The sequence below is a fragment of the Bubalus kerabau genome, chromosome 8, assembly GCF_029407905.1.
Source record: "Bubalus kerabau isolate K-KA32 ecotype Philippines breed swamp buffalo chromosome 8, PCC_UOA_SB_1v2, whole genome shotgun sequence".
In the NCBI taxonomy this organism is placed as follows: domain Eukaryota; kingdom Metazoa; phylum Chordata; class Mammalia; order Artiodactyla; family Bovidae; genus Bubalus; species Bubalus kerabau.
The window spans coordinates 46,569,359-46,593,692 of record NC_073631.1 but is presented as its reverse complement, the minus strand read 5'-3'; the positions used below and the strand labels follow the sequence as shown (position 1 = coordinate 46,593,692).

The 24,334-nt window shown below is 33.6% G+C and overlaps 1 protein-coding gene across 1 annotated transcript in view; it reads left to right on the top strand.

Annotated features, from left to right (window-relative positions):
• The window catches only part of PTPN12 (protein tyrosine phosphatase non-receptor type 12), an 87,844-nt gene extending 63,739 nt beyond the window's left edge, over nt 1–24,105 (top strand). The window contains exons 10-18 of the mRNA XM_055590152.1: nt 1,657–1,734; nt 1,831–1,929; nt 9,640–9,725; nt 13,686–14,662; nt 18,303–18,380; nt 19,210–19,277; nt 20,194–20,224; nt 22,593–22,700; nt 23,238–24,105. Coding sequence (XP_055446127.1) covers nt 1,657–1,734; nt 1,831–1,929; nt 9,640–9,725; nt 13,686–14,662; nt 18,303–18,380; nt 19,210–19,277; nt 20,194–20,224; nt 22,593–22,700; nt 23,238–23,299 — 1,587 coding nt within the window. The 3' untranslated portion in view covers nt 23,300–24,105. The remainder of the gene's footprint in view (nt 1–1,656; nt 1,735–1,830; nt 1,930–9,639; nt 9,726–13,685; nt 14,663–18,302; nt 18,381–19,209; nt 19,278–20,193; nt 20,225–22,592; nt 22,701–23,237) is intronic.
• The last annotated feature ends 229 nt before the right edge of the window (nt 24,106–24,334 follow it).

Below are 24,334 nucleotides of genomic sequence, written 5' to 3'. Positions count from 1 at the left end.
GAATTACTTGATCTCATTGTACCATAATTTATTTGAAAGTGCGAATCATAATGTTAATAATTGAAGAATTAAGTAAGTTCTTAAGAAACTGGTAAAGTTCATCACTACTGTGTGTGGCAGGTAGCGAGTGTTCCATTTACTGTTAGTTTTTTATTATAATCCTTGTTATTATTTTTGCTACTACTTCTGTTTCCAAGAAATTGGTTTTGATACCATGGAGGATATAAAGAAATAGCCTTCGTTACAGATTTAAAAAGCATAAGTCTCCTTATTATATGTAGATTTGGTTTATTTGCTGGTTCTATAGTACATTCATTTTCTATGAATTAGGAAGTTTTATTCTTCATAGCTCTATAGTTTCTAAGAATATGTCAATCTGTTATATAAAATATGAACAATAAAATATTTATTTTCTTTTCCTTCTTCCTTTTATTCATTTTCCTTTTTTTTCTCTCCCTTTCCATTTTGTACTTTTGCATGAGGAATATTTAAATTTTCAATAGTTTTTCAAAAAGCCTGCTGTTAAATTTTATTTTTGTATTCCCCCATTCTAATCATTTCCTGATACTCATATGAAATGAACACAATTTAAGTGGCTTTATAACACATTTTAACATAAAAATCAGGGATTAAAATCCGGGTGGGAAGCATTTGGATGAATACAAGCAGGCAAACATCTTGTCATTTCAGAAGGGTTGTGTATCTTGAATATAGTCCCCATTTGACTGAGTTTAACATAACAAATATAATCTTAAGGCTTAGGTTAGGAATTGATATAAAAATATTTTGATATATGTCAAGACTCCTAAGCAGTGAACCTAGAAATCACATTTTAACTCTTCTATCTTTTTTATCTCTCCAAAATATTCTTGCTGATGACCAAGTTCTAATAATTCTGCCTCAGCAATATGTCTCAAATCCGTTTCTACTTTTCTTTTTTTTTTTTTGGAATGCTTCAGTAAACCTCCACCAGTTTCTCCCCTTTTCACTCTTTTATTTTCCCTGCTACAAAAGTTACCCGAATATTAGATCTGCTCACGTCTATATTTCTGCTCATGTCTACAATTGCCTATTGTAGTAGTTAAAATACCAGGTGTAGAAACTAATTCTGTAGGATTCACAATCAGTCTCCAGAGATGTAGCTGTCTTAACTGGTCCTTATAGAGACAGCCAAGAAAACACTAGCTTATAGAATGAATTCAAACTCTATCATGTTTGTATTCTGATGCCAAGTAGCCTTATCTTTTCTCTTTTGAATAGTTCTCCTTCTTTCAGTCTTTTAGTCAGTTTTATCTACATCAAACTTCTCTATTCCCCAAATATAGATTATACATTCTATCTGCCATGTTTGTGTATATTTTTTTAATTTTTCACTCACATACCAATCAGTGTTGGTCACAGCATATTTACTCCAACTGTACTGCAACCATTTGTTGGCTGGACATTTATCTGTCTCCGTATCTGGCTCACTAACTTGACTGCTGAGAGTCAAGATTAGTTCTTGGCTCTAGACAGTCACTGATACATGATAGGTAGTGCTTAATAAATGTTCTCAGTTATCCAGCTATATATAATGTCTGTATGAAAAGTTGAACACTGTTACACTGTTTTTCTGAATGGTTGTCCAGAGTTCATGTATTAAATTCTTTGTTTTAGAAAATACCAGAAGAATTTAATGTTTTTAACTTAATACAAGAAATGAGAACACAGAGGCATTCTGCAGTACAAACTAAGGTATGTTTTTCTGTTTCACTTTATGAAGTGTATTTTTATAATTGCCTTCATTTTTTAATGTCTTTTCCCTTGTTTATCACTTCATCTCCTTAATAGGAGCAATATGAGCTTGTTCATAGAGCTATCGCCCAACTGTTTGAAAAACAGCTACAACTATATGAAATTCATGGCACCCAGAAAATTACTGATGGAGTGGTAGGTGTTCTTTGCATATTAATTTTAGAAAATTTACTTTTTACCAAGATGTGACATTTAGCTTTTTAATTTTCATCCTGTGTTTTATCTAATAATAAATATCTGTTATTAGTTTTATTTGTTATTTTTTAATTCCTTTTCTTCTCCCTAGTTCAATCTCTACTGTGATGAATAATTTAATGACTCTAATAAAAGTTAAATAATATTCTAAATAAAATATATTTATGAATTTAGATCTTTAAAATTATATAATTCAATATCATTTCAAGTATAGATTACTTTTAACAAATTAACTGCATTTTTGTCTCCCCTTCCGTCCAACCAAAGTAAGTCTAAGTTGATTCTACATGAATTTTATTTTGTTTTTGGTCATCATGATATACAGTTTTGTCATTACTTTGTATGTACTTTTTAATTAAGTAGAATTATAAGACCACGATAATGTCCCTTTGGGGCTTTAGTTGTCATTTTAGTGTTAAAAGATTTTATTGGCTATTTTATTGACAAAAGTACTGTTTTCTCACAGTGCTCTTTCTGCCTTTTAAAAAAGTACTCCTCTTACTTCCTCTATATTATCATTCTATCCTTGAAGGTATTGGGCTATTTTTTGGAGTTTTTTTGGATAAATTTCTTTACATCTTTATTATTCAACCTAAGTTAACTGTCACTTGATAAACTAATTTAGCTCCAATAACTTAAGTAAAATGAAGATATTACTGGCAACATTTATAACCTTTGTTTTAATTTTTTTCTCCTTTTATGTGGTTTTGGCAATTTCTGAGACTATTTGTTTGAAATATCTTGGTGTTATGAGAGATTAGTTAACCAAATGCGTATTACCTCAATGTGTAAAGTAATATTGACCCATGGATTTTGGGGATAGTGTATTTCCTTTATTAGACATGTGATAGTTTCAGATTTTTAAGATTCATATATGTGACATTATCATTTCCTTCATCAACAAAGGAATCATTGTGCAACTATGCCTCATATATTATCACATCTGTTTTCTCTTTAGTTTAATTAAAGCCTGTTATAGCCTGTGCTCAACATAGCCAAATATTTTATAATATAGAGTAGAATGTCTGTATATTACTGTGTATAATTTTACCTAACTTGAGACTCCTTTAAATTTACAAAAACTAAGTAGGCTACATTCTTCTTTAAACTTTATTTGAAAAATATTTTTGTTTTTTTCTGTAAATGCAATATTAATTTCAAGGTTAAAGTTTTTGAATTTCAGAGTTATACCACTTCCTTATTCCTAGAAACAAAAATATTTTTAATGTATAGAAATTATTTACATTAATTTTTGTTGAGATATAATTAACATGTAACATTACTTTCAGGTGTATATACCATTGTGATTCAACATTTGCATATATTGTGAAATTATCACTATAATAAGTTTAGTTAATATCCATCATCATACATAGTTAACAGAATTTTTTTCTTGTGGTTAGAACTGTTAATATGTATTCTCTTTTGTGCTAAGTCATTTTAGTTGTGTCTGACTCTGTGTGACCCTTTGGATTGTAGCCTGCCAGGCTCCTCTATCCATGGGATTCTCCAGGCAAGAATACTGGAGTGGCTTGCCATACCCTTCTCCAGAGGATCTTTCTGTCCCAGGGATTGAACCCATGTCTCTTATGTCTCCTGCACTGACTGGCAGGCAGATACTTTACTACTGGCACCACCTGGGAAGCCCATTTACTCTTAGGAACCTTCAAATATAAAATACAGTATTATTAATTATAGTCACCAAACTGTATATTATATCCCATGACTGACTGACAAGTGGAAATTTGCAAACTTTGACCCTGTTTCACTCACTTTGGGTCTACCACTGACACCACCTCTTTATCAAGCACCAATCTGTTTTTTGTATCTTTGGGTTTGGTTTTTTGTTTTCTTTTTCCACATATGAGATCATATGCTATTTGTCTTTTCTCTGACTTAATTCACTTGGTATAATGCCCTCAAGTTCCATTCATGTTGTTGCAAATGGCAAGATTTCATTCTTTTTTAAGACCAAATGATATTCCATTTGTGTGTGTGTGTATGTGTGTATCTTCAACTTAGTGTTTTGTTTTCTTCAGATAAATATACGGAAGGAAGTACAATTGCTGGATCATATGGTAGTTCTATTAATTTTTTGAGGAACCTCTGTGCTGTTTTATATAATGGCTGCATCAGTTTGCATTCCCACCAACAATACACAAAGGTTCCCTTTTGTTTTTCCTTGTCTTTTTGATAATTGCCATTTTGACAGGTATGAGGTCTTAGTATGGTTTTGATTTTCATCTTCCTTAAGATTAATGATGTTGAGCACCTTTTCACATACCTGTTGGCCATCCTCGTGTCTTCTTTGGAAAAAATATCTTTTCAAATCTTCTCCCAGTTTTTAATTGACTTGTTTGTGGGGTTTTTTTTTTTTTGCTACAGTGTTATGTGATCTCCTTAAAATATTTAAGGTATTAACCCCTCATCAGATACATGGTTTGCAAATATTGTTTCCCATTTGGTAGGTCGCTTTTTCATTTTCCTGATTGTTTGTTTTGCTATCCAGAAGCTTTTTAGTTTGATATAATCCCACTTGCTTAACTTTGCTTTTGTTGCCTTTGCTAGGAAAAAAAAATACAGTGTTCAGTGTTGTATTTTTTCAAGCTTTTAACTGTATTTAAGTTATCTCCAGAAAATATGTGATAAATATCGCATTATTTTCATCTTTGTTTTTCTCATTACCTGATTTTTCTTTAGATTTTATTCCTAAAATTAAACTTCCTTTTTACTATCCTGAACTCCACATTACAGGTATAATTTTGTTATAGTTTCTGCCTAGTAGCTCAAAGGTTTACAAATCTCTAAGGAATACAAGAAAAATCATACGTAATATGAGATTAGGTGAAATAACATACAATAGAAATAGTAGTTATTTCAGTCCTAGTCTCTCATCTCATTGCCTGGTTATATAGGAGACACATACTACATGCTTGAAACTTTAACTTCTGCTAAAGCTGACAGGGTGACTGCTGAATTTGCCATTGAACAAGGTGGGTTTTCCTATTTTGCAAGAGGGAAAAATAATTTTCTATAGAATCCATTCTAAGAAAGATTTGCCAAAGGTTGTATACCATAATGTCTGGAACTGTATTTTTCAGTGGATGAATGGATAAAAAACTGGAAAGACAAGTGGATAGAAGATAAGATAGCTTATCATTTTAGATAATTTTTTAATGTTTTCCTCTTAAGAAATCTTGTTTTCTAGGTACTTTAAAATATAAATGACCTGTTTTTTAAACATGTTTATATATGGTTGGAAGCCACAAACCCCAGTCGGAGAAATGTGGGATCTAAAAAATTGGGGGAAATTATCTTAGAATTGTATGATGAGTAAAATGATTTGAAATATATTACTTACGTTTTTGAACCTATGCTCTGAGAAATAATTATAAATCTCCATTTATTATTTCTCTAACTACTTAATATGGAAGTTGAGGAATTAAAAAAAAAACTTAAAGCTCTATGTTCTGAATTATTTTTGTAGAGATTTTAGTTTGAAATGCTAGTCAACAATATGACTCTTTAATAAACAGTATTTGTTAGAGATACTTACAACTAAAATCACTTCCAAGAGTAGGAGATCTAAAGAGAAAGTTTATTTTCAGATTCAGTAGCATGGACTTGGGATATATAAATACCTCAGTAAGCAAGTATCTCTAAGGTGTGCACACATGCCTTTTTTCTTGTATGTAAAAGATACTACCATCAGTTGATGCCAGAATTTTCGGTTTTAGGATTATTGAGTAACAACACTTGTTACAATGTTGTTAACAATTATTGTTAATTTGTGTTATGATCCTTGTTATGTTTATGTTGTACATTTTAGGAGTGATTATCGAAGTCTGAATTTTTTCCTCACACCTTTTTTTTTTTAAGCACCTTGTTTTAGTATTTATTTTGTCCTGCAACTGATAATACATCCTTGCTGCTGCTGCTAAGTCGCTTCAGTCGTGTCCGACTCTGTGTGACCCCAGAGACAGCAGCCCACTAGGCTTCCCCGTCCCTGGGATTCTCCAGGCAAGAACACTGGAGTGGGTTGCCATTTCCTTCTCCAATACATCCTTAGTTCAGTTCAGTTCAGTCGCTCAGTCATGTCCAACTCTTTGCAACCCCATGGACTGCAGCACGCCAGGCCTCCCTGTCCATCACCAGCTCCCGGAGTTTACTCAAACTCATGTCCATCAAGTTGGTGATGCCATCCAACCATCTCATCCTATGTTGTCCCCTTCTCCTGCCTTCAATCTTTCCCAGCATCAGAGTCTTTCCAGTGAGTCGGTTCTTCTCATCAGGTGGCCAGAGTATTGGAGTTTCAGCTTCAGCATCAGTCCTTCCAATGAATATTCAAGACTGATTTCCTTTAGGATGGACTGGTTGGATCTCCTTGCAGTCAAAGGGACTCTCAAGAGTCTTCTCCAACACCATAGTTCAAAAGCATCAATTGTTTAGCACTCAGCTTTCTTTATAACCCAACTCTCACATCCATACATGACTTACTGGAAAAACCATAGCCTTGACTAGACAGACCTTTGTTGGCAAAGTAATAACTTTGCTTTTTAATACACTGTCTATGTTGGTCATAGCTTTTCTTCCAAGGAGCAAGCATCTTTTAATTTCATGGCTGCAGTGATTTTGGAGCCCAAAAAAATAAAGTCTCTCACTATTTCCACTGTCTCCCCATCTATTTGCAATGAAACAATGGGACTGAATGCCATGATCTTGGTTTTCTGAATGTTGAGTTTTAAGCCAACTTTTTCACTCTCCTCTCACTTTCATCAAGAGGCTCTTTAGTTATTCTCTTTCTGCCATAAGAGTGGTATCATCCTTAAGTATTTATTAGGTTTTAATTTTTTTTTGTGTGGCCCTTGATACAGTTCTGTTATGTGGAAATATTAATACATAAAATAACTTTAATGAAATGGGTGAAGGTGGTCAGAAGTTTTTAAAAAAGTAATTTTAGTAATCTCTGCTTGAAGCACACAATACACTAGAACCTAATCTCTGGTAGATTCTTTAATTTCTAAAATATCTTTCAACTTCAAAAGTTGGTGATTGTTTTAACTGGTAATAAAAGCAGCCAAAGAGAGCAGTATACATTAGGACAAATGTGGCGACAAAAGGTGTATATATAAGAGGATCAGGAGATATAAAAGTACAGCAAACATTATTGTAGGTAAAAACTAGGAGTCCAAGAACATTGTTCCGTTCTTAAGTCCAGTGAGTAGGAGGTTTTGTTCTTGCAGTGTGGGCAGTGGCTCTCTTCAGTTGCATTTCTACATTGCCACATTGATTCCTTTAATTATTGGAAATTCAACATGCTCAAAATCTGACCTCCCCTAGAAGGTCTTTTCCTCTTTTGTGCCTTTTTGTTAATGGCACTTTTTCACCCAGAATAAGGAGTCTTTAATGACACCTTCTTTCCTTTGTCACATATAGTCATTTGCCTGCAAATACCCTTACTTTCTCTTCCTGTTCCAGTCCCACCTGTTCTATACCTCGTGCCTCTGTTCTCCTTGTCAATGTCTTATCCACCCCTTAATGCCATTCTGCATGGTACATTCATATTTTCAACTTCTTATTATTTTCCCAACTATATCCTTAATATTCTCATCTATAACATTTCCTTTCTCTGATTTCCTAGCTTCAGTGTACAGATTTTACCACTTTATGATTTACTGCCCTTTCACTTTTTTGTTGGATGGTTATATAATTCTTGAAGTTAGGGGCCATGTCCTTTGCATTTTTGTATCCTTTCCAGTGCTTGCTGTTCTAAAATTGAAAATGCGCTGAAAACGTACGGTTGGTGTGTTTGTGTGTGTGTGTGTGTGTGTGTTTGGTATTTGGTAGCAAAACCTGACTTGACATGAGGCTATTTATGTTTTATTACAAATCGCTGTGTTTTTGTAGGTTAGAAACAGTTATTTAACCTACTTAGTGAGAATATTTATATAGATTTTGGTACAAAAATATTAATGAGTATTATTGTGGGTGTATGATTGTTTAATAGAAATAATAAGCAAATGAATCACTACCATATTAGAGGAATCTTTATGATGCAGAGTCTAAATTCTGGTGATAGTCGAGGATCTAAAAGTGTGGTAATGAAAAGTCCTGATTTACTTGAAGCAAAACAAGTTTATATTCGTTGTGTAGGTGTACAAGTCCTAATTTGGACAATAAATTATATGATCACCCTATCTATAGCAGATATTCCTAAACAGAAGCCTCCAATTTTAGAGGTGGCTAATGAAGGATGAAAACTTTCATCTCATATTGTAACTCTTGTTTTGATTAGAACAAGATACACAGTAAGATGTGTAAGACACTTCATATGCATCTGATATTAGGAGACGGGTATACTAAAATTTGCTATAGAGTTAAAGTCTCTGATTCCTTTTGTTGGGAATACTTAGTAAAAAAGCACATTCGCAAGAAACTGTTATATAAAGAAGATGCCATGATGGACATGGAAGAGGTTCATTTGATTTTTTAAAAAAGCAAACTACAGTTTGAGAGTTTTTAGTTGACACAGTTCATCGGGTCACAAAGAGACAGACACAACTGAGTGACTAACTTTTTAGTTGATTATAGTATCTAGAAAGATGTTTGTTGTTTATTTTCTAAAATTATCTAAGTTGTAGGCAAGGGTGAAAATCATTCTTGTCTTCTGGCCCAGATTTAACACAGCCTAACTATATAAAAATGAGGTACTTTCTGAAGCTATAAACTAATTCAAGACAATGTTTTATATAATAATTTCACATCTCTATTCACAATCATAACTAAATACAACCTAGTTAGTTAGTTAAGTCGCTCAGTCGTGTCTGACTCTTTGCGACCCTATGGACCACCAGGCTCCTCCATCCATGGGATTCTCCAGGCAAGAATACTGGAGTGGGTTGCCATTTCCTTCTCCAGGGGATCTTCCTGACCCAGGGATCAAACCCAGGTCTCCCACAATGCAGGCAGACACTTTAACCTCTGAGCCCCCAGGGAAGCCCCCAAATACAACCTAAAGCTTAGTACAGATCATCCCTTTTAATGACTTCACTGGTCCATGTCAACAGCAAGAACCGAGTATATCCCTAGAGGCTCTGCCTGCCTTTTTTGGGTCCATTTGGTTAGGCAGTGATATAGGAGTTGTGTACCCTAATGGAGTGGGCATTCTATGTTGACAGAAGGATGGTGGAGCAATGAATGATTAAAGTTCGTTTCAGGACCTGTTTAAAAATAGTAGGTAGCAATATATGTCTCCAAGAAGTTTAGGACATAAGACTTACTTTGTGGTTTCCCCTCCCCCAAAATCTGCATGTTACAAATCTAGTGGTAGTGATGCCTTAAAAAAAAGATCTTCTTTGATCTTCATTTTCTTGAAACATCTGTTTCTTTGCAGGAGCATTTGAAGTATGTTGAAATGCTGCTGTATACGACTGACTTTTTTAGTAACTGGAGATGGACTTTTTTTAATATACTTTTCTCACTGAATTTGGCTTTTCATTCTTAAATATAGAAGATATACCTATTTTATTATTTAGCAAAGTTAGCATTGTTTTAAAAATTCAAAAGCCCAATAAAAAAGTTTATCTGAAACATGAGGAAGGAAAATTATTTTTCCTTTAAACTTAATGAAGCTTTTTCTCCTCGTGGCAGAATGAATTTAACACTGAAAATATGATCAGCTCCACAGATCATGACAAACAAGATTCTCCCCCTCCAAAACCACCAAGGACCCGCAGGTATTGTATGTCACGTTTTGTTTGAAAGGATACTTATCTTTTAAGGTTTTTTTTAAATAATTCTCTTATCATTCTTTTGTTTAGAATGTAGCATATGTATGGCAGCTGATGTTTTAACAGTAACAGAAAACAACAGAAAATAAAATATTATTTTCAATTTAGATAAATTTTCAGTAGTATACCAGAACAGTGAGCATAATCATGAATTGATTTTAGTTCATCTTTTGATATGGTACAACTAAAATTTTAGCTATTCTAAAGATTTATTTCAGTTTTCTAATAACAAGTAATAAAACTGTCAAATTATTTGCATATGATCTTACTTTCATTCCAAGTGCTCATTTATAATAGATAAAAATATTTATTCCTGTTACCCTTTTTCTCTCCCGTTTCTTTCAGGTTAGTGCTAGGTCAGGTAGATGGTAGTTTGGAAAGAATATAGGTAGTCAAAATGATTTTGTTTCAGATCCTTTTCAGCTGCTTACAAGCTTTGAAGTTGTAAGTCACTTAATTTATTTGATTTTTTGTTTTCTGTTCGTTTGCTTGGTTCGTTGGTTTCTTTTTAAGTATTTTCCTGAGGAGTAAATGAAATGAAGTATATGAAAATGCTACATATAGGACATGGAACATACTTCGTTTCACCAAATGTTGGTTTTCTCTTTACAATGTGGAGTTAAGATTGAGTTACTGAATTAAAAGGAGGCACAGTGGAAGATGTGTAATAATGTTGGGATGACTTTACTGTGTCTTATCCTGAGCATAGATCTGCCCAAACAGCTTGACCTTCCTCAAAGTAGAACTTCTTTGTATAGGATTCACCAATTTTTTTCCCCTTAAAACTTTGATAGTAGTTGACTAAAGTTGGGTGAGGCAACTATGATTGTGTCTTGGCATTGAGTTACTGTACTTCATGTGATCCTTCTTTACAAAAGTAAAAGCTTACAATAAGTAAGAAAAGATGTAATAGTTATATATTATAGTCTCTAGAATTCCTTTGCATGCTTCTATAAGGAAGATCAGGAAGCCTATACAGATGGTTTTAGGCGTCAGTGTTTAAATGCTCAGGGTGTCAACTGCCCACTAGCACTTCTCAGCAGTTCTTGTTTGATTTTCATTTTCGTATTTGTTGTGGAAGGTAGCCAGTTTAAACCTATATAGATTGTGAGTTCTCTAACTTTTTTGTCTCCCATATCAGTTCTTTAGAGTCCTAAAGACACTATAATGACCTTAAAGGAAATTAAGAAACATTGTTTTGCTACACTAAAATCTTTTCATTTAGATTTTGAGATTGAGCCAAGGTAGAGGTCCTCAAAGTGTGCACTGATATTTGTGATTTATATGGTCATCTACCTCCAACAACAAATAGTGGTAGCCTCTTCCTAATTTTGAAGGAGAAAAAATGAGTAGAGTGTTTTGAATTTTAAACCCTTCTCATATACCTTTTTTAAAACTTTGACTCCTATTTTTCTTCAACAAACGAAAAGGTAATTTTTAAAAGTACTAAATGAGTGTTAACAGAAAAATGTTCCTTCAGCTTATGTCAGGGTTTTATTTGGGGATATATACTCAAATTTTTATGTGTGTGTGATTTTGTATAATACACTTAGGTCATCGTCTTTCTTATTCATGCAGTAGGGTAAATTGGCAGAATTTCATTGTGTTCCACAAAGAATGCTTTGTTAATTGAAAATAAAATCCAAATAGCATAAGACTGATTAAAAAAAAAACAGTATACTTTGTTTTTTAGTATGGCTGCAGTAAGCAAGTTAATGTATTGTGTAGATTATATTGGAGTTATTGGAGAAGAAGGCCCGTTTGTTGTATTAGATTTAGTCAGTCATATGATTCTGGTTTATAAATATTTAAATTGTAGATTTAAAATGAACAGAGCCAGGAATTATTTGACATTTGATAAAAGATTCTAACATGAAAGACATATCCAATAAGCAGGGAAAAGGGGGACAGGATGAAATAGAGACAACACACAATGGGGGGAGGGGCCTGTCTGTTTTCTCAGTGCTTAATACTATAAGCATGAAATAAGAACCAGAGAACCAGATCATAATAAAGAAGATACTCTTGGAAATTAAAAATAATAGCATAAGTTTTTAAAATTAAAATTTAATTTTAATTAAGGAAGGCTCGAAGATAAGGAAATTTCTCAAGAAAATGTGGAGAAAAGATATTAGAGAATCAAACTAGGAAGTATGTTACATAGTAATAGTAGTAACAATAACTAAACCTAGCCATAGTCTGGAAGGAGACTGGAAGAGAATAAATTAGCAAAGAAGTAAGTCCCTAGTATTAACATAAATGTTTATATAGAAAGTTCTCAATATAATGGATTAAAATCTAATACAATGGATTTTAAAAAGTTAACACCATGAGACTGTGGGCTTCCCTGGTGGCTCAGATGGTAACGAATCCACCTGCAATGCAGGAGACCTGGGTTTGATCCCTGAGTTGGGAAGATCCCCTGGAGGAGGGCATGGCAACCCACTCCAGTATTTTTGCCTGGGGAATCCCATGGACAGAGGAGCCTGGGGGGCTGCAGTCCATTGGATTGCAGAGTCAGACACAACTGAGCAATTTAGCATGCATGAGATTATAGAACATCAAAGGTTTTTTTTTTTTGTTTTTAAAAAAAAAAAGAGAGAGAGAGAGAACCTGAAAGCTCCAAGAGGGAGAAAAAATAGCTCACATTCAAAGGAACAGGAATCATACTTCTGATATAAAATTCTGAAGGAAAGTTATATCTAGTCTAGAATTATATTCCTTTTCCAAAAGTCAGTAACCTTGAAAATATAATAATTATGTAGGCCTCGGGAAATTTGTTTCCCGTTTATAGTTTTCAGGAAACAATTGGAGGGTATAACCCACTAAATCAAGTGTGTGTACCTAGAAAAAGGAAGATGGGATCTGGGAAACAGGATTGTCTGCTCTGCGGTGGCCTCAGGGGCCAGTGGTCCAAACTGAAGTGGGAAGCTCAAGGTTTCTAAGAGGGATGTCTGTGGTATTGATGGTTATGTGGCCAGTTATTGGCCTCTCTTGGTGGTTATTGACCAGTTGAGAGGAGGTGTTCAAATCTGCAGGAAATTTTGAAGGACTGGATTACTGATAATATATAGGAAACCCAAGGCAATTATTAGGGGAAAACAAGAGTTATGTAAGAAAAAATAGGAAATGATGCTATCATTGCTATGAATGATAGCTTTAGTCGTAAGACTGAACTAGCCAAACATTAGTAGTCTTAGGAAGATGGAGAAGACATTAACATAGCTGGAAGACAGTAAAGTACGTGTGAAATAGAAAGATCCAGAATAAGTTTGTGCATTTTATAGTATTTTGAAATATGGATGTAAATCTTAGAAACAGCAGTTTTTAAAAAGTTGAGACTTTAGGGAGGGAGAAATGGAGAGAATAGCATGTAATACACTACCATATGTAAACTGGATACCAGTGGGAATTTGCTGTATGACTCAGGGAACTCAAATTGGGGCTCTGTTTACAACCTAGAGGGGTGGCATGGAGTGAGAGGTGGGAGGAAAATTCAAGAGGATGGGGACATATGTATACCTATGGGTGATTCATGTTGATGTATGGCAGAAACCAACATAATATTGTAAAGTGGTTATCCTTCAATTAAATAATTTTTCTTTAAGTTGAAAAAAAAAGAAAGTTGAAACTTGATGTTTCAGGGTAACTGGAGGGCCGGGAGGGGACCACTGGTTTTTTATTAAAATTCTTAATATTATTTGACTTCTTGAAACAATGTTCATATATTACTACCTTGTTAAATATTTGATTTTCTTAGTTGGGCAAATTTTAATTTTTTATTCATAACCACAGACTTTATTTGCTGACTTTTAACATAAGAGGCTTAGCTACATAACTTACCTATCAACTTGTTTTTTAAAAGGATGAACATTCTTATAATACCTTTCTTTTCATGTTTTCCAGTTGCCTTGTAGAAGGGGATGCTAAGGAAGAAATACTGCAGCCTCCAGAACCTCACCCAGTGCCCCCCATCTTGACACCTTCTCCCCCTTCAGCTTTTCCAACAGTCACTACAGTGTGGCAGGACAATGACAGATACCATCCAAAGCCAGTGTTGCACATGGTTTCATCAGAGCAACCTTCAACAGACCTCAACAGAAACTATAGTAAATCAACGGAACTTACAGGGAAAAACGAATCGACTATTGAACAGATAGATAAAAAATTGGAGCGAAATTTAAGTTTTGAGATTAAGAAGGTTCCTCTTCAAGAAGGACCAAGAAGTTTTGATGGGAACACACTCTTAAATAGGGGACACGCAATTAAAATTAAATCGGCTTCGGCTTCACCATGTACAGTTGATAAAATCTCTAAGTCACAGGAATTGAGTTCAAGAGATCTAAAAGTTGATGATATTTCCCAGAATTCTTGCGTGGACTGCAATGCAACACAGTCAAATAAAGATCCGATTATTCTACCAGAAGCATCACAGAAGAATTCAGACACACCTCCAAGGCCAGACCACTTACCTCTTGATGGAAAAGGACATTTAACGTGGTCATTTCATGGACCTGAGAACACTCTACCCATGCCTGATTCATCTGAAGGCAAAGCCTCAGATATCCACTGTCAAACAATGAAAACTGTGAGTTCAACACCAAGCCCCACAATACAAGTTGAAACCCATGATCTTGCAGATCATCATGACAGTTCCCCTCTATTCAGAGCACCCCTCAGTTTTACTAATCCTCTTCACTCTGATGACTCTGACTCAGATGAAAGGAACTCTGATGGTTCTGTGACCAAGAATAAAACCAGTATTTCAACAGCAAGTGCCACTGTTTCTGCTGCCACTAGTAGCATTTCTACAAGGAAAGTATTACCAATGTCCATTGCTAGACATGATATAGCGGGAACAATACATTCAGGTGCTGAAAAAGGTAATAATAATAGTATCTACACTTAAAAATTTTACTCTGTGCCAGTCAGTCACTGTTCTAAGCAGTTTTGTTATATTAATTCATTATGTTTTATTCCACACATTACTCCGGAACATACAGCAAAATTCAATTATTTTTTATGCTAATTTTTTTTTTTAAGTAAGCCTGTACCATTGGCTTTCCTGGTGGCTCAGTGGTAAAGAATCGGCCTGTCAGTTCAGGAGACATGGGTTCAATCCTTGGGTTAGGGAAGATCTCTTGGAGAAGGAAATAGCATCCCAGTCTAGTATTCTTGCCTGGGAAATCCCATGGACAGAGGAGCCTGGTGGGCTACAGTCCATGGGGTCACAAAAGAGTCAAACATGACTTAGCAACTGAACAGTAAACAACAGTTTTTATTGTTACCTTAGTTTTATTTTTATTGTTACCTTAGTTTGATCACATTGCATTACCAGACTTTGTGTTTCCAAAATATTTGAATTGTTGTAACTGTAAACTTTCTCTTCTTATATCTTACAATTCTTAGTATAAATGGGTCAAAGTTTCTATGATTAAATAGTTGGAAATAATTTAGAGAAGGTAGAATTACTTAAAGTGACACTGACATATTGGCTATTTAATTTCACCCATGTATGTTACAGAGAGTAAGGGATTCCCAGTTGGCTCAGTGGTAAAGAATCCACCTACCAGTGCAGGAAATGAGGGTTCTATCCCTGAGTTGGGAAGATCCTCAGGAGAAAGAAACGGCAACCCACTCCAGTATTCTGGCCTGGAAAATTCCATCGACAGAGGAGTGGGCTACAGTCTGCAAAGAGTTGGACATGATTTAGTAACTAAACAACAAAAATATATCTATTTCATTATCTTTTATGATCTTTTAACTACAACATACCTTTTTAAAATTGTTCTTAGTAAAGGCTCCTTTCAACAATGAGTTTAACCAAGGAGCAATATTGCAACTGCTTAACAGAGTATGGGAAGTTTAATTCAGTCAGTAAAAAATGGGATATTTCCATATCTAGTCATCAGTGCTACTACTGTTGAATTAATGACTCTTTAAGCAATCTAAGCATCTCAAGATAACACATGCCCTAAGTTCCATGATGTATTATTGGGTCTTGAAACTCCTCTTTAATCTGATAAAAATTACCATGATTGCTATCTTAAACAGACCATAAAGTTGAGAGCAAATATATAAACACAAAAGCTATTTACTGATAGATTGATTATCAGTGGTCTTTTACTTGTCCATGAACTTTGGTAGTGACACATACAGACTGCTATTTATTATGTGCAGGCAAAATTAGTACTGTGAACATGAAAGGTGACTTTTTCTAATTCTGACCTGATAAGTTCACCCATACTGTGGTTCCTGATTTCCTCATCTCAAACATTCTTTATTTATCATTTTATTTTGGGGATGTATCTGATAGAGTAGATGAGAGTCTAAGCTAGTTTCTTAAATTTACCAAGAACTAAGCTAGTTCTTGATTCTTCTACATTTTATTTGAGGATCTTTAGAAGATACTGGTTGCCATAATAAATATTGTAACAGTTTGGCATAATTTAAAATTGTCAATATTTTTTCCCTCAACTTCAGGATTTGAAAAATAACTACTAGGTTATAGCTACACAAGAAAATACATAGACAAGAAATTGTCGTTTTGTTTGTTTTAGCATTATCAGGCAGTGCAGTGTGACCCAAACTATGCTTAAATGACTTTGGCATTAAAGATTTTCCTATAGAACATTCTGTGTTGCAGCATAACTACAGGCAGTTCTTTTTTTGTTTGTTTTGACCACACTGTACTGGGATCTTCCCTGACCAGGGCTCGAACTTATATACCCTGCAGTGGAAGTGTGGATTCTTAACCACTGGACTGCCAGGGAAGTCCCTCAAGCAGTCCTAAATTTTAATGTTATTCATTCTTTACCTTGTAGATGAACCATTGGCACCAGTATTAGATTATTGTTTGCTTGTTTGTTTTAAAATTTGTTATGGAATAATTTTGATGCCTGAAGCAACCTTTTGCATAAAACAAATTCCTGGCTATGAATTCTGATTTTAATATTGACTTAGGCCTCCTGAAAGATTTCTCAAACATGGCTACACTAGGCTCCCATAAAGTGTATTATTTACAAAAGCCTATGAAAATGTGCATCTCTGGTTAGCTAACATCTGAAACAGAATTTTATTACACAGAAAAAGCAATTCAAAGATCCAGGGAGAAACATGCAATTGAGAAGCCAAGTATACAGTTAGAAAATAAAGTCTTAAAAATGAGGACTGTTACAACAGAAGAGGTATAGAGTTTCCAAAAGATATTTGATACTTGATGTAAACAACCAGACTACTTCCTGATTTGTTCACTTAATTAAGAAATGACACCACAATGCCAAGATTGTGCGTTCCTTCCTTCCAGGACCTATCTCTTCACTGTGAGCTGTTAGTAACAAAGGGGCAAGGGGAAATAGGATTAATACTCCAGACTATTACTGCCAGGCAAGGTGGATAATTCTTTTACTTGCTTTAACTTTACATGCAAGAAAGACTTACAGTACTGATGTTATATATATATATAAAGTACTGGACTGGAACTTTTCTCAGGAGAATCCAGGGGGCTGTATTTTCTTTGGCTTCAGTTAAATAAAGGTAGGACCAGAGTAATCATACCTGGCCTCATGCATGTTGAAAATTGAAAAGGCTTTTCTTGATTTTCACTCTCTTTTTAATGCATGTCCTGTCAAATGTAAAACAGCAAAGTATCATAGCACAGTTGTTAATATTTTTAAGGGTTAGGGATACACAGAAATGTATCTTCAAAGTATGGTCATATGCACTGTTCATAAGATTTTAGGCACTGAATAAATGAACATTGCAAAATTTTTTTTTCATTTGAATCATTTTACTGGACCCTTTTTAAAAATAATTTTTAATCGGAGGATAATTGCTTATCAATATTATGTTAGTTTCTACCATACATCAACATGGATCAGCCATAGATATACATAAGTCCCCTCTCTTGCTCTAAAATTTATAATGGTTATATTTTGTGTATTAGAAAAATAACTAGCACTATCAATCTATTTTAGTCGTGAATATTTATTTAAAACATGACTGAAGTACATCATTAAGTTGAAAATGAGTGGGATTTAAATATATATTTATATGGTCCACAGTATGGCAAAACTCATAAAAGGAGTTAAGCAGTTGATTATAGTTTGGGAAACACTGACTTCAAATGATAAAGCTTCCCTTTGTGGACTCAGAGGATCATCAGCAGGCCCAGTAGAAAAGGCACTTGCTGGCTTCTCTGTTGGAGATGCCTTCAAACTCAGAGGACAGTGTGGTTGATGCCTAGAGGGTGTCAGGAGAATCATTGACATTTGCTCTGTCCATCAATGATGGAGGTTTTTTGCTCAGTAAGCTTCCTAATTCTTTTTGATAATGAGTCTACTGATAAGGATATCTTGTTAATTTTTTGCACTTTTAAAGACTGGTTCTCTTAGATACTCGTGATAGTGATCTTTAAGAATGTCAAAAAAGCTCTCATTTTGTTTAGATAATAAGTTCATTTTTAAATGAGTTAACATTTCTAACAAGTTCATAATTTGTCTAAATTTTATGTATTTAATATAGATGTTGATGTTAGTGAAGATTCGCCTCCTCCCCTACCTGAAAGAACTCCTGAATCATTTGTACTAGCAAATGAACACAGTGAGTGTATCTTCTGATTTTACATATTTTATACTCTAATAATAAGCCCTGAAAAACATGGCTAATTATAATCTGTTGCTCTTGAGCTGCATAATTAAATTCAAAAACAGGTTTGAATTTATACTGATAAATGTTTTTAATACTTTATATGAAAAATACCTTAAAATGGTGTTTTTATTTACTAAGATTGCTAATAAAATGGCTGCATTTATGTCAAATACTATAATTCAGTTAAATGTAATTATAACAGTATATAATTTGTCTTTCATTCATTAAAAATAGCACTTACATATGAAAAGACATACATTTAAATTATTTTGTTGGCAGCGTCACTCAGGTGATGTTGAGTGACACTTAAGTCCACAAGAATATCAGTGAAAAGTGGGAGGAAGTGATCACATTCATATTTCTCTTCCTCATCCTGAAAAAGAGTACAGAAACAACTTTACTATATTTGCAGTGTCTTGTGCTCAGTGGAGGTGCTCACTACCAGTCTTATCTGTTGCATTTTACCAGTATTTTTTAATTTTAACTGATTTTAGGAATTTTTAAAAAATAGTGAAGCTGTAAACTTCACTAATACTAAATAAATAAATCTGTCATACCTGTAGATTACAATGTGCTTATATAAGCTCTGATAATGGAATTTTTAAATTTTAAGGAAGAAAAGATTGAAGGAATATTCTTCAGTTAATAAAAACTGGGAAAAAATTTAGTGAAAGTGATCATTTCTAAATATCTGTAGTATCTGTTTTTAAATATTACCTGAATCAAGAAATTTTAAGAATTAAAGATGTTAATTTTAATTTTAAGATTTTGTTTTTCTCAGGTACATCTGTAAGAGCTGAGTGGAGTGAACTTCAAAATCAGGAACAGTCTGAACAAAAAAACCCTGAAGTGAGTCTTTTGGGGATTAGAACAGCTATAGCTCAGTATTTTTCTTCTTTTATTAATTGATCTTAACAGTTTATTATAATAACTGTTACCTTAAGACTATTAAATATAATTTTTGATAACTGTATCTTATGCTATGATTTCAGATAAAAAGCCTATATAAAATGTCAGATCAGAAATTTTTTTAAAGAACATGACCATCATTTCAGAGTATTATTTTCCAAGCTGCTTTTGAAATTTGTAAATTATGCCTTGTTTCAAACCATTTTGGAGGTATGAATGGAACAGGAGTTACTATTTTCAGGGTCATAGTACATCCTAGATTTTGTTTTTTCTATTATAAAATCAGGTATATAGTCTTTCCCTTTGTTTCTTCTGGTTGTGGGAGTTTTCCTTTCACATTCAGGAAATGTTTTGGTAGCTCAATATTTTAGCAACGGGAATGCTATTTTTGTCAACATTAATATTTTGCATATTTTCCTCATATTTGAATATCTCCAAAATTGGAGCTTATCTTAAAATTGGTTAAAAAAAATTGTAATATACTTTAACTGGTGCATAAAGTATTGGTACCATAATAATAAAGATATGTCTTACAGTCAGTAATATAATTTGATGAATACAGTAGAGCCTTGGCAAAATGCACTTGTATGCATAATTATCTAATCAGTAAATGCTGCAAGTTCACTTTTCATCCAGAACGAAAAATGAATTTCCTTGTCTTTTTATTCCCAATATAAAAACACCACATTAAAATTTTTTAACTCTTAATTGAAAACACCATTGTTTTCTTTTCCTTTGACACTGAGAGTCTTGATAGATCTTGATTTATTGGGATATATACTCATAACACCACATTTTCTATACTTTGTGCATGAAAGGGATATACTATAATAGTTTTTGAATGTTTTCCTTATAGGGCTTGATAACCTCTGGAAGTGAAACATGTGGTAAGTTGGATTGTGTTCTTTTCTGCTATAAATTATATAGATTAAGTTACATAAAATAGCATGTCTCATGGTATACACATTTGGTTATTTGTTTTGTTTTTGGTGTTTTTGTTATTATTTGGTTATTTCTCCATGTGAAAAAATATGTAGGATGACTTTTATGAAACCTGAATTATGTAGTGTAATTCTTTTAAATTTATTATTATACCAGGTATTATTATGGGTCAGGAGCATAACAGCATTTATTATCAGTCGTTAATGGCTGATAAGAAGGAAATCATTTTTAGAATATTTTCTTATATTTTATTTCTGTTATTTATAAAAACACCTAGAATCTAGATGTGACAGTGATTTGAGTAAATGCCCAAAATTAACCTAGATGATTGAATTGGGTTGTTTTGGAAATTTTCTTTTTAGGACTTTCACATTTGTGAAGGCCTGTAAGATTATGTTAGCTCAACCCAGTGTTATAATGCCAAGTTAGAAAATGTTTCCATTGCATTACTTTTACTATCATAGTAAAATAGGTCATCATTCATTCCTTTAAAGGAGTAACCATGTGAGCGGCTCACCAAACATCCTAGCCTGTATAATTCCCTCAATTTATCTATCATCTCTGCCCTAACCTCTCTTCTGCCTCAGCTGCTGTCACCCTGAATCTGTGCCTAATGGGGCTCATTCCATCACATAACTCTTTATTACTCTCTATTTACTTTTCTGAGGCAACATATAAGGAAAAAGAGCAGAAGTTTTAGGGTCAAGCCTACCGAGACTGGAATCTTATTTTTGCCATTTTACTTATCATGTGGTTTTGGGAAGTGACCTAATCTTTCTAGGCCTCAATTTTCTTCTCTGTGAAATGCAGATAATAATAGTAACCTACTCTAGAGGAGGTTATGATTGTCATGAAGGTTTAATTAAATTAAATCATACATACACAGTGCCCGGCACATGGTGGGCATTAAAATGGTAGCAGTGCTGTTATTATCTGTATTATATTACTACTGCTAGATCCCTGGGTCTTTTATTTTCTTTGTATCTGTTAACTCCTTTCTGGTTTCTCTTTCTCCTCTATTCAGTCTAGATACTATCATCCATCACTTTAATCACACACATAGTTATCCTTAACTTTCTTGTGCCTGACTCTCTTGCCATTTTATTTTATCCCTCAAGATTACTCAATACTGCTGGGGGACATTGTTCAGTTTTATAGATTGAACATACAATTCTGGGATTGATCCACAGTTGAGCCCTCAGCATTTATTTTTTTCTAAAATCATGAATCCCACTAACTCTTACTTCATCTAACCTTTTACTTCATTCAGAAAATTGAGGCTTTTAATCTAAACCGTCGTTTCCCATGGAAGGCAACCATGACTCCATCACCACCACTGGTGTCATCTACGTGCTTCTCTGCTCTGTGCCTGCACTTACCACACCGCTATAATAATCAATGTTCTTGTCTGTTTTCTCCTACTACACCAAGGGTTGGCAAACTGTATCCCATAGGCCTAATTCTGCTCTTGGCTTGTTTTCTTATTCTGCCCTTGAGCTGAATAAATGGTTTTTATATTTTAAAGAGTTGTTTAAACATAAAAACAAAGAAACACAACATTGTAAATCAACTATACTCCAGTAAAATTAAAAAATAAAATAAATTTTATTATATTTTAAACCAAAATTAACTTTAGAAAATAAAAATCAGTGAAGAATATGGGACAGAGACCATATGTGGCTTACAAAGCCTAAAATATTTATTGTCTAGCCATATATAGAAAAAGTCTGTCAGCCTCTTTCTAGACTATGAGTACCTGATGACAAGGATAGTCTGTCATTTGACTTGTATTCCAGGTTTCTAGAAAAGCTCCTTACAGGGGTATAGGGAATGTGATGAAGGTGGTGAGTGGTAAAAGAATGAATCATAGTGGTTGATTCCTTTTGTTACTAGTCTTATGCACTGGCAGTTAAATAAGTAAACCACAATTTAAGCAATGCTAAACCTTAAAAGAATTACTACTTTTTTAGGTGCAAATATTAACTCCATTAATAAACTATGAACTTATTTGCTATTGATTTCCACAGAAAGGCATTTCAGTTGAAGTTAAAGTAAGAGTATAAGGAGAAGTTTCACATAGCAAAAGTACTCGCTGCAGATTTCTAGGTGCCTGTAAGCACACCTAACATGGTTTCCTGTGTTCATTACCCTTGCATTTGCCTGGGCCTCTAAAATTATGATGCTCAAGAGAAAACTGCTCTTTTAATGATTTGCCCACATTAAAAGCAATTAGAGGAATTTTTTACATATTATACTACAAATGACTGTGATTAATAATGGCTTTGGTTTGCATGGCTTTGGTTTGCATTTTAGATCATCCAGCACAAGGTATTCATACAGAGACCTGTACAGAATGTCCACCTACTTTTAGTAACAAGAAAGATCAACTATCAGAAAGTCCAACAGAAGCCACAGAGATTGGTAATTTGTTTACAAAATAATTTTTAAACTATAATTGTGTAGTTAATGCTGGCAAGAATGAAAAACAGTTATTTGCCATAGCTCCAGAATTTCCTTAAGGCAAAGTTTATCAAACTTTTTGCTATGATTTCTTCAGGTTTTTAAACGACACTTGGTAAGGATAAAACATGTACCATCAAAGTTGCTTGGAATTAATTGTAAAATAAATTTATCCTGTTTCATACTGAGATTAAAAACTAAAATATAAAATGCAGCATGTAAACAAATCTTACTTTTGTGTTGAAAAGACTAAAATATCCTAAATGTTTCTCTTACATTTTTATAGAATTGATTTTATTTTTATAAAAGAAGCAGTTATTTTCTCAACTATACAGAAGAAATTAAGAGTTGGTTTATGTTTGTAGATATTTGTTTAAATTGTAAATTCCCATATGGAAATTTATTTGTTCCAGAAAAGAAGAATGTCTTACAGATACAGTTTAATAGTGTAAAAGTATTTCTGAACACTAGCCAACTATTGTGGTATTTTGATTATAGGTTTTGGTAATCGCTGTGGAAAACCCAAAGGACCAAGAGATCCACCTTCAGAATGGACATGATTCAGGGAACTAAAAGACACTTTAAATTATACTGGAAAATTCAAGTGCCACTGAAAGCCAGATTTATAGTATTCCATCTTAAAAATGTGGGACTAACAGCAGTGTAGATTGTTACCTTAGTGATTTTTTTTCTTTTTTTTTGCTGGGACCATCTACCTGCCTTATATTACACTTAGGAAAAGTATTACGTTTGGTTTATTTTGTAACTTCAAGTATTATTGCCTTAATGTCTCTTAACCCTGTTACACGCTGCTTGTAGACATGTTAATATAGTAATACTTTTTATGATAAATTGAGTTTAAGGACTACTCTTTTTTGCTAATGTTTTATCATGTATGCATTATTTTGTATATGTACAGGGCAAGTAGGTATATAATTTGATAAAGTTGCAGTTATAAAATATTATTAACAGAAGATGTAAGAAATTTCTGCATGGTCTAAATCTTTGTGTACCTTATTTGTAAATTATTTGCCCTGAAGTTTTAGAAAATAGTTTCTGATTTTTAAAATTGCTGGATTCATGCAGCCAGCTTTACAGGTTATCAGAGATCAAAGATTGTAATAATAATACATTTTGTAAATTGTAAGCAAAAAGTTATTTTTATATTATATACTGTCTAATTGTTCATCCTAATTGTCTTTGTTTTCATCTAGTCATGGAGATTCAGTAAGTGCCTTGGAACAATATTGAATTCTCTTAGCTTGTGTGTGTTACTTTAATATTTGAACTCAACTGGGATTAGAAGACTATCAAACTATATGTATGTTTCAGGATATTTGACCTGCCATTAAAAAAACAAAACCCATTTTACAGTGCCTATTTGTTTTGGTTTTTCATTCCTCATTTTTAGAAAATTAGACTTAATATCCACCTTCCTGCCAGCTCAATCTTATCTTTAAGTCATGTTGTGAATGGGGTTTAATCTCTTGATTAAAAAATAGGGAGCACCTTCTGCAGCAACATGGCTGTGCAGTTCTAAATATTTATCTCAGCCTTATCATTATTGCCTACTGGGATCCAGGAAAACTCCAAAC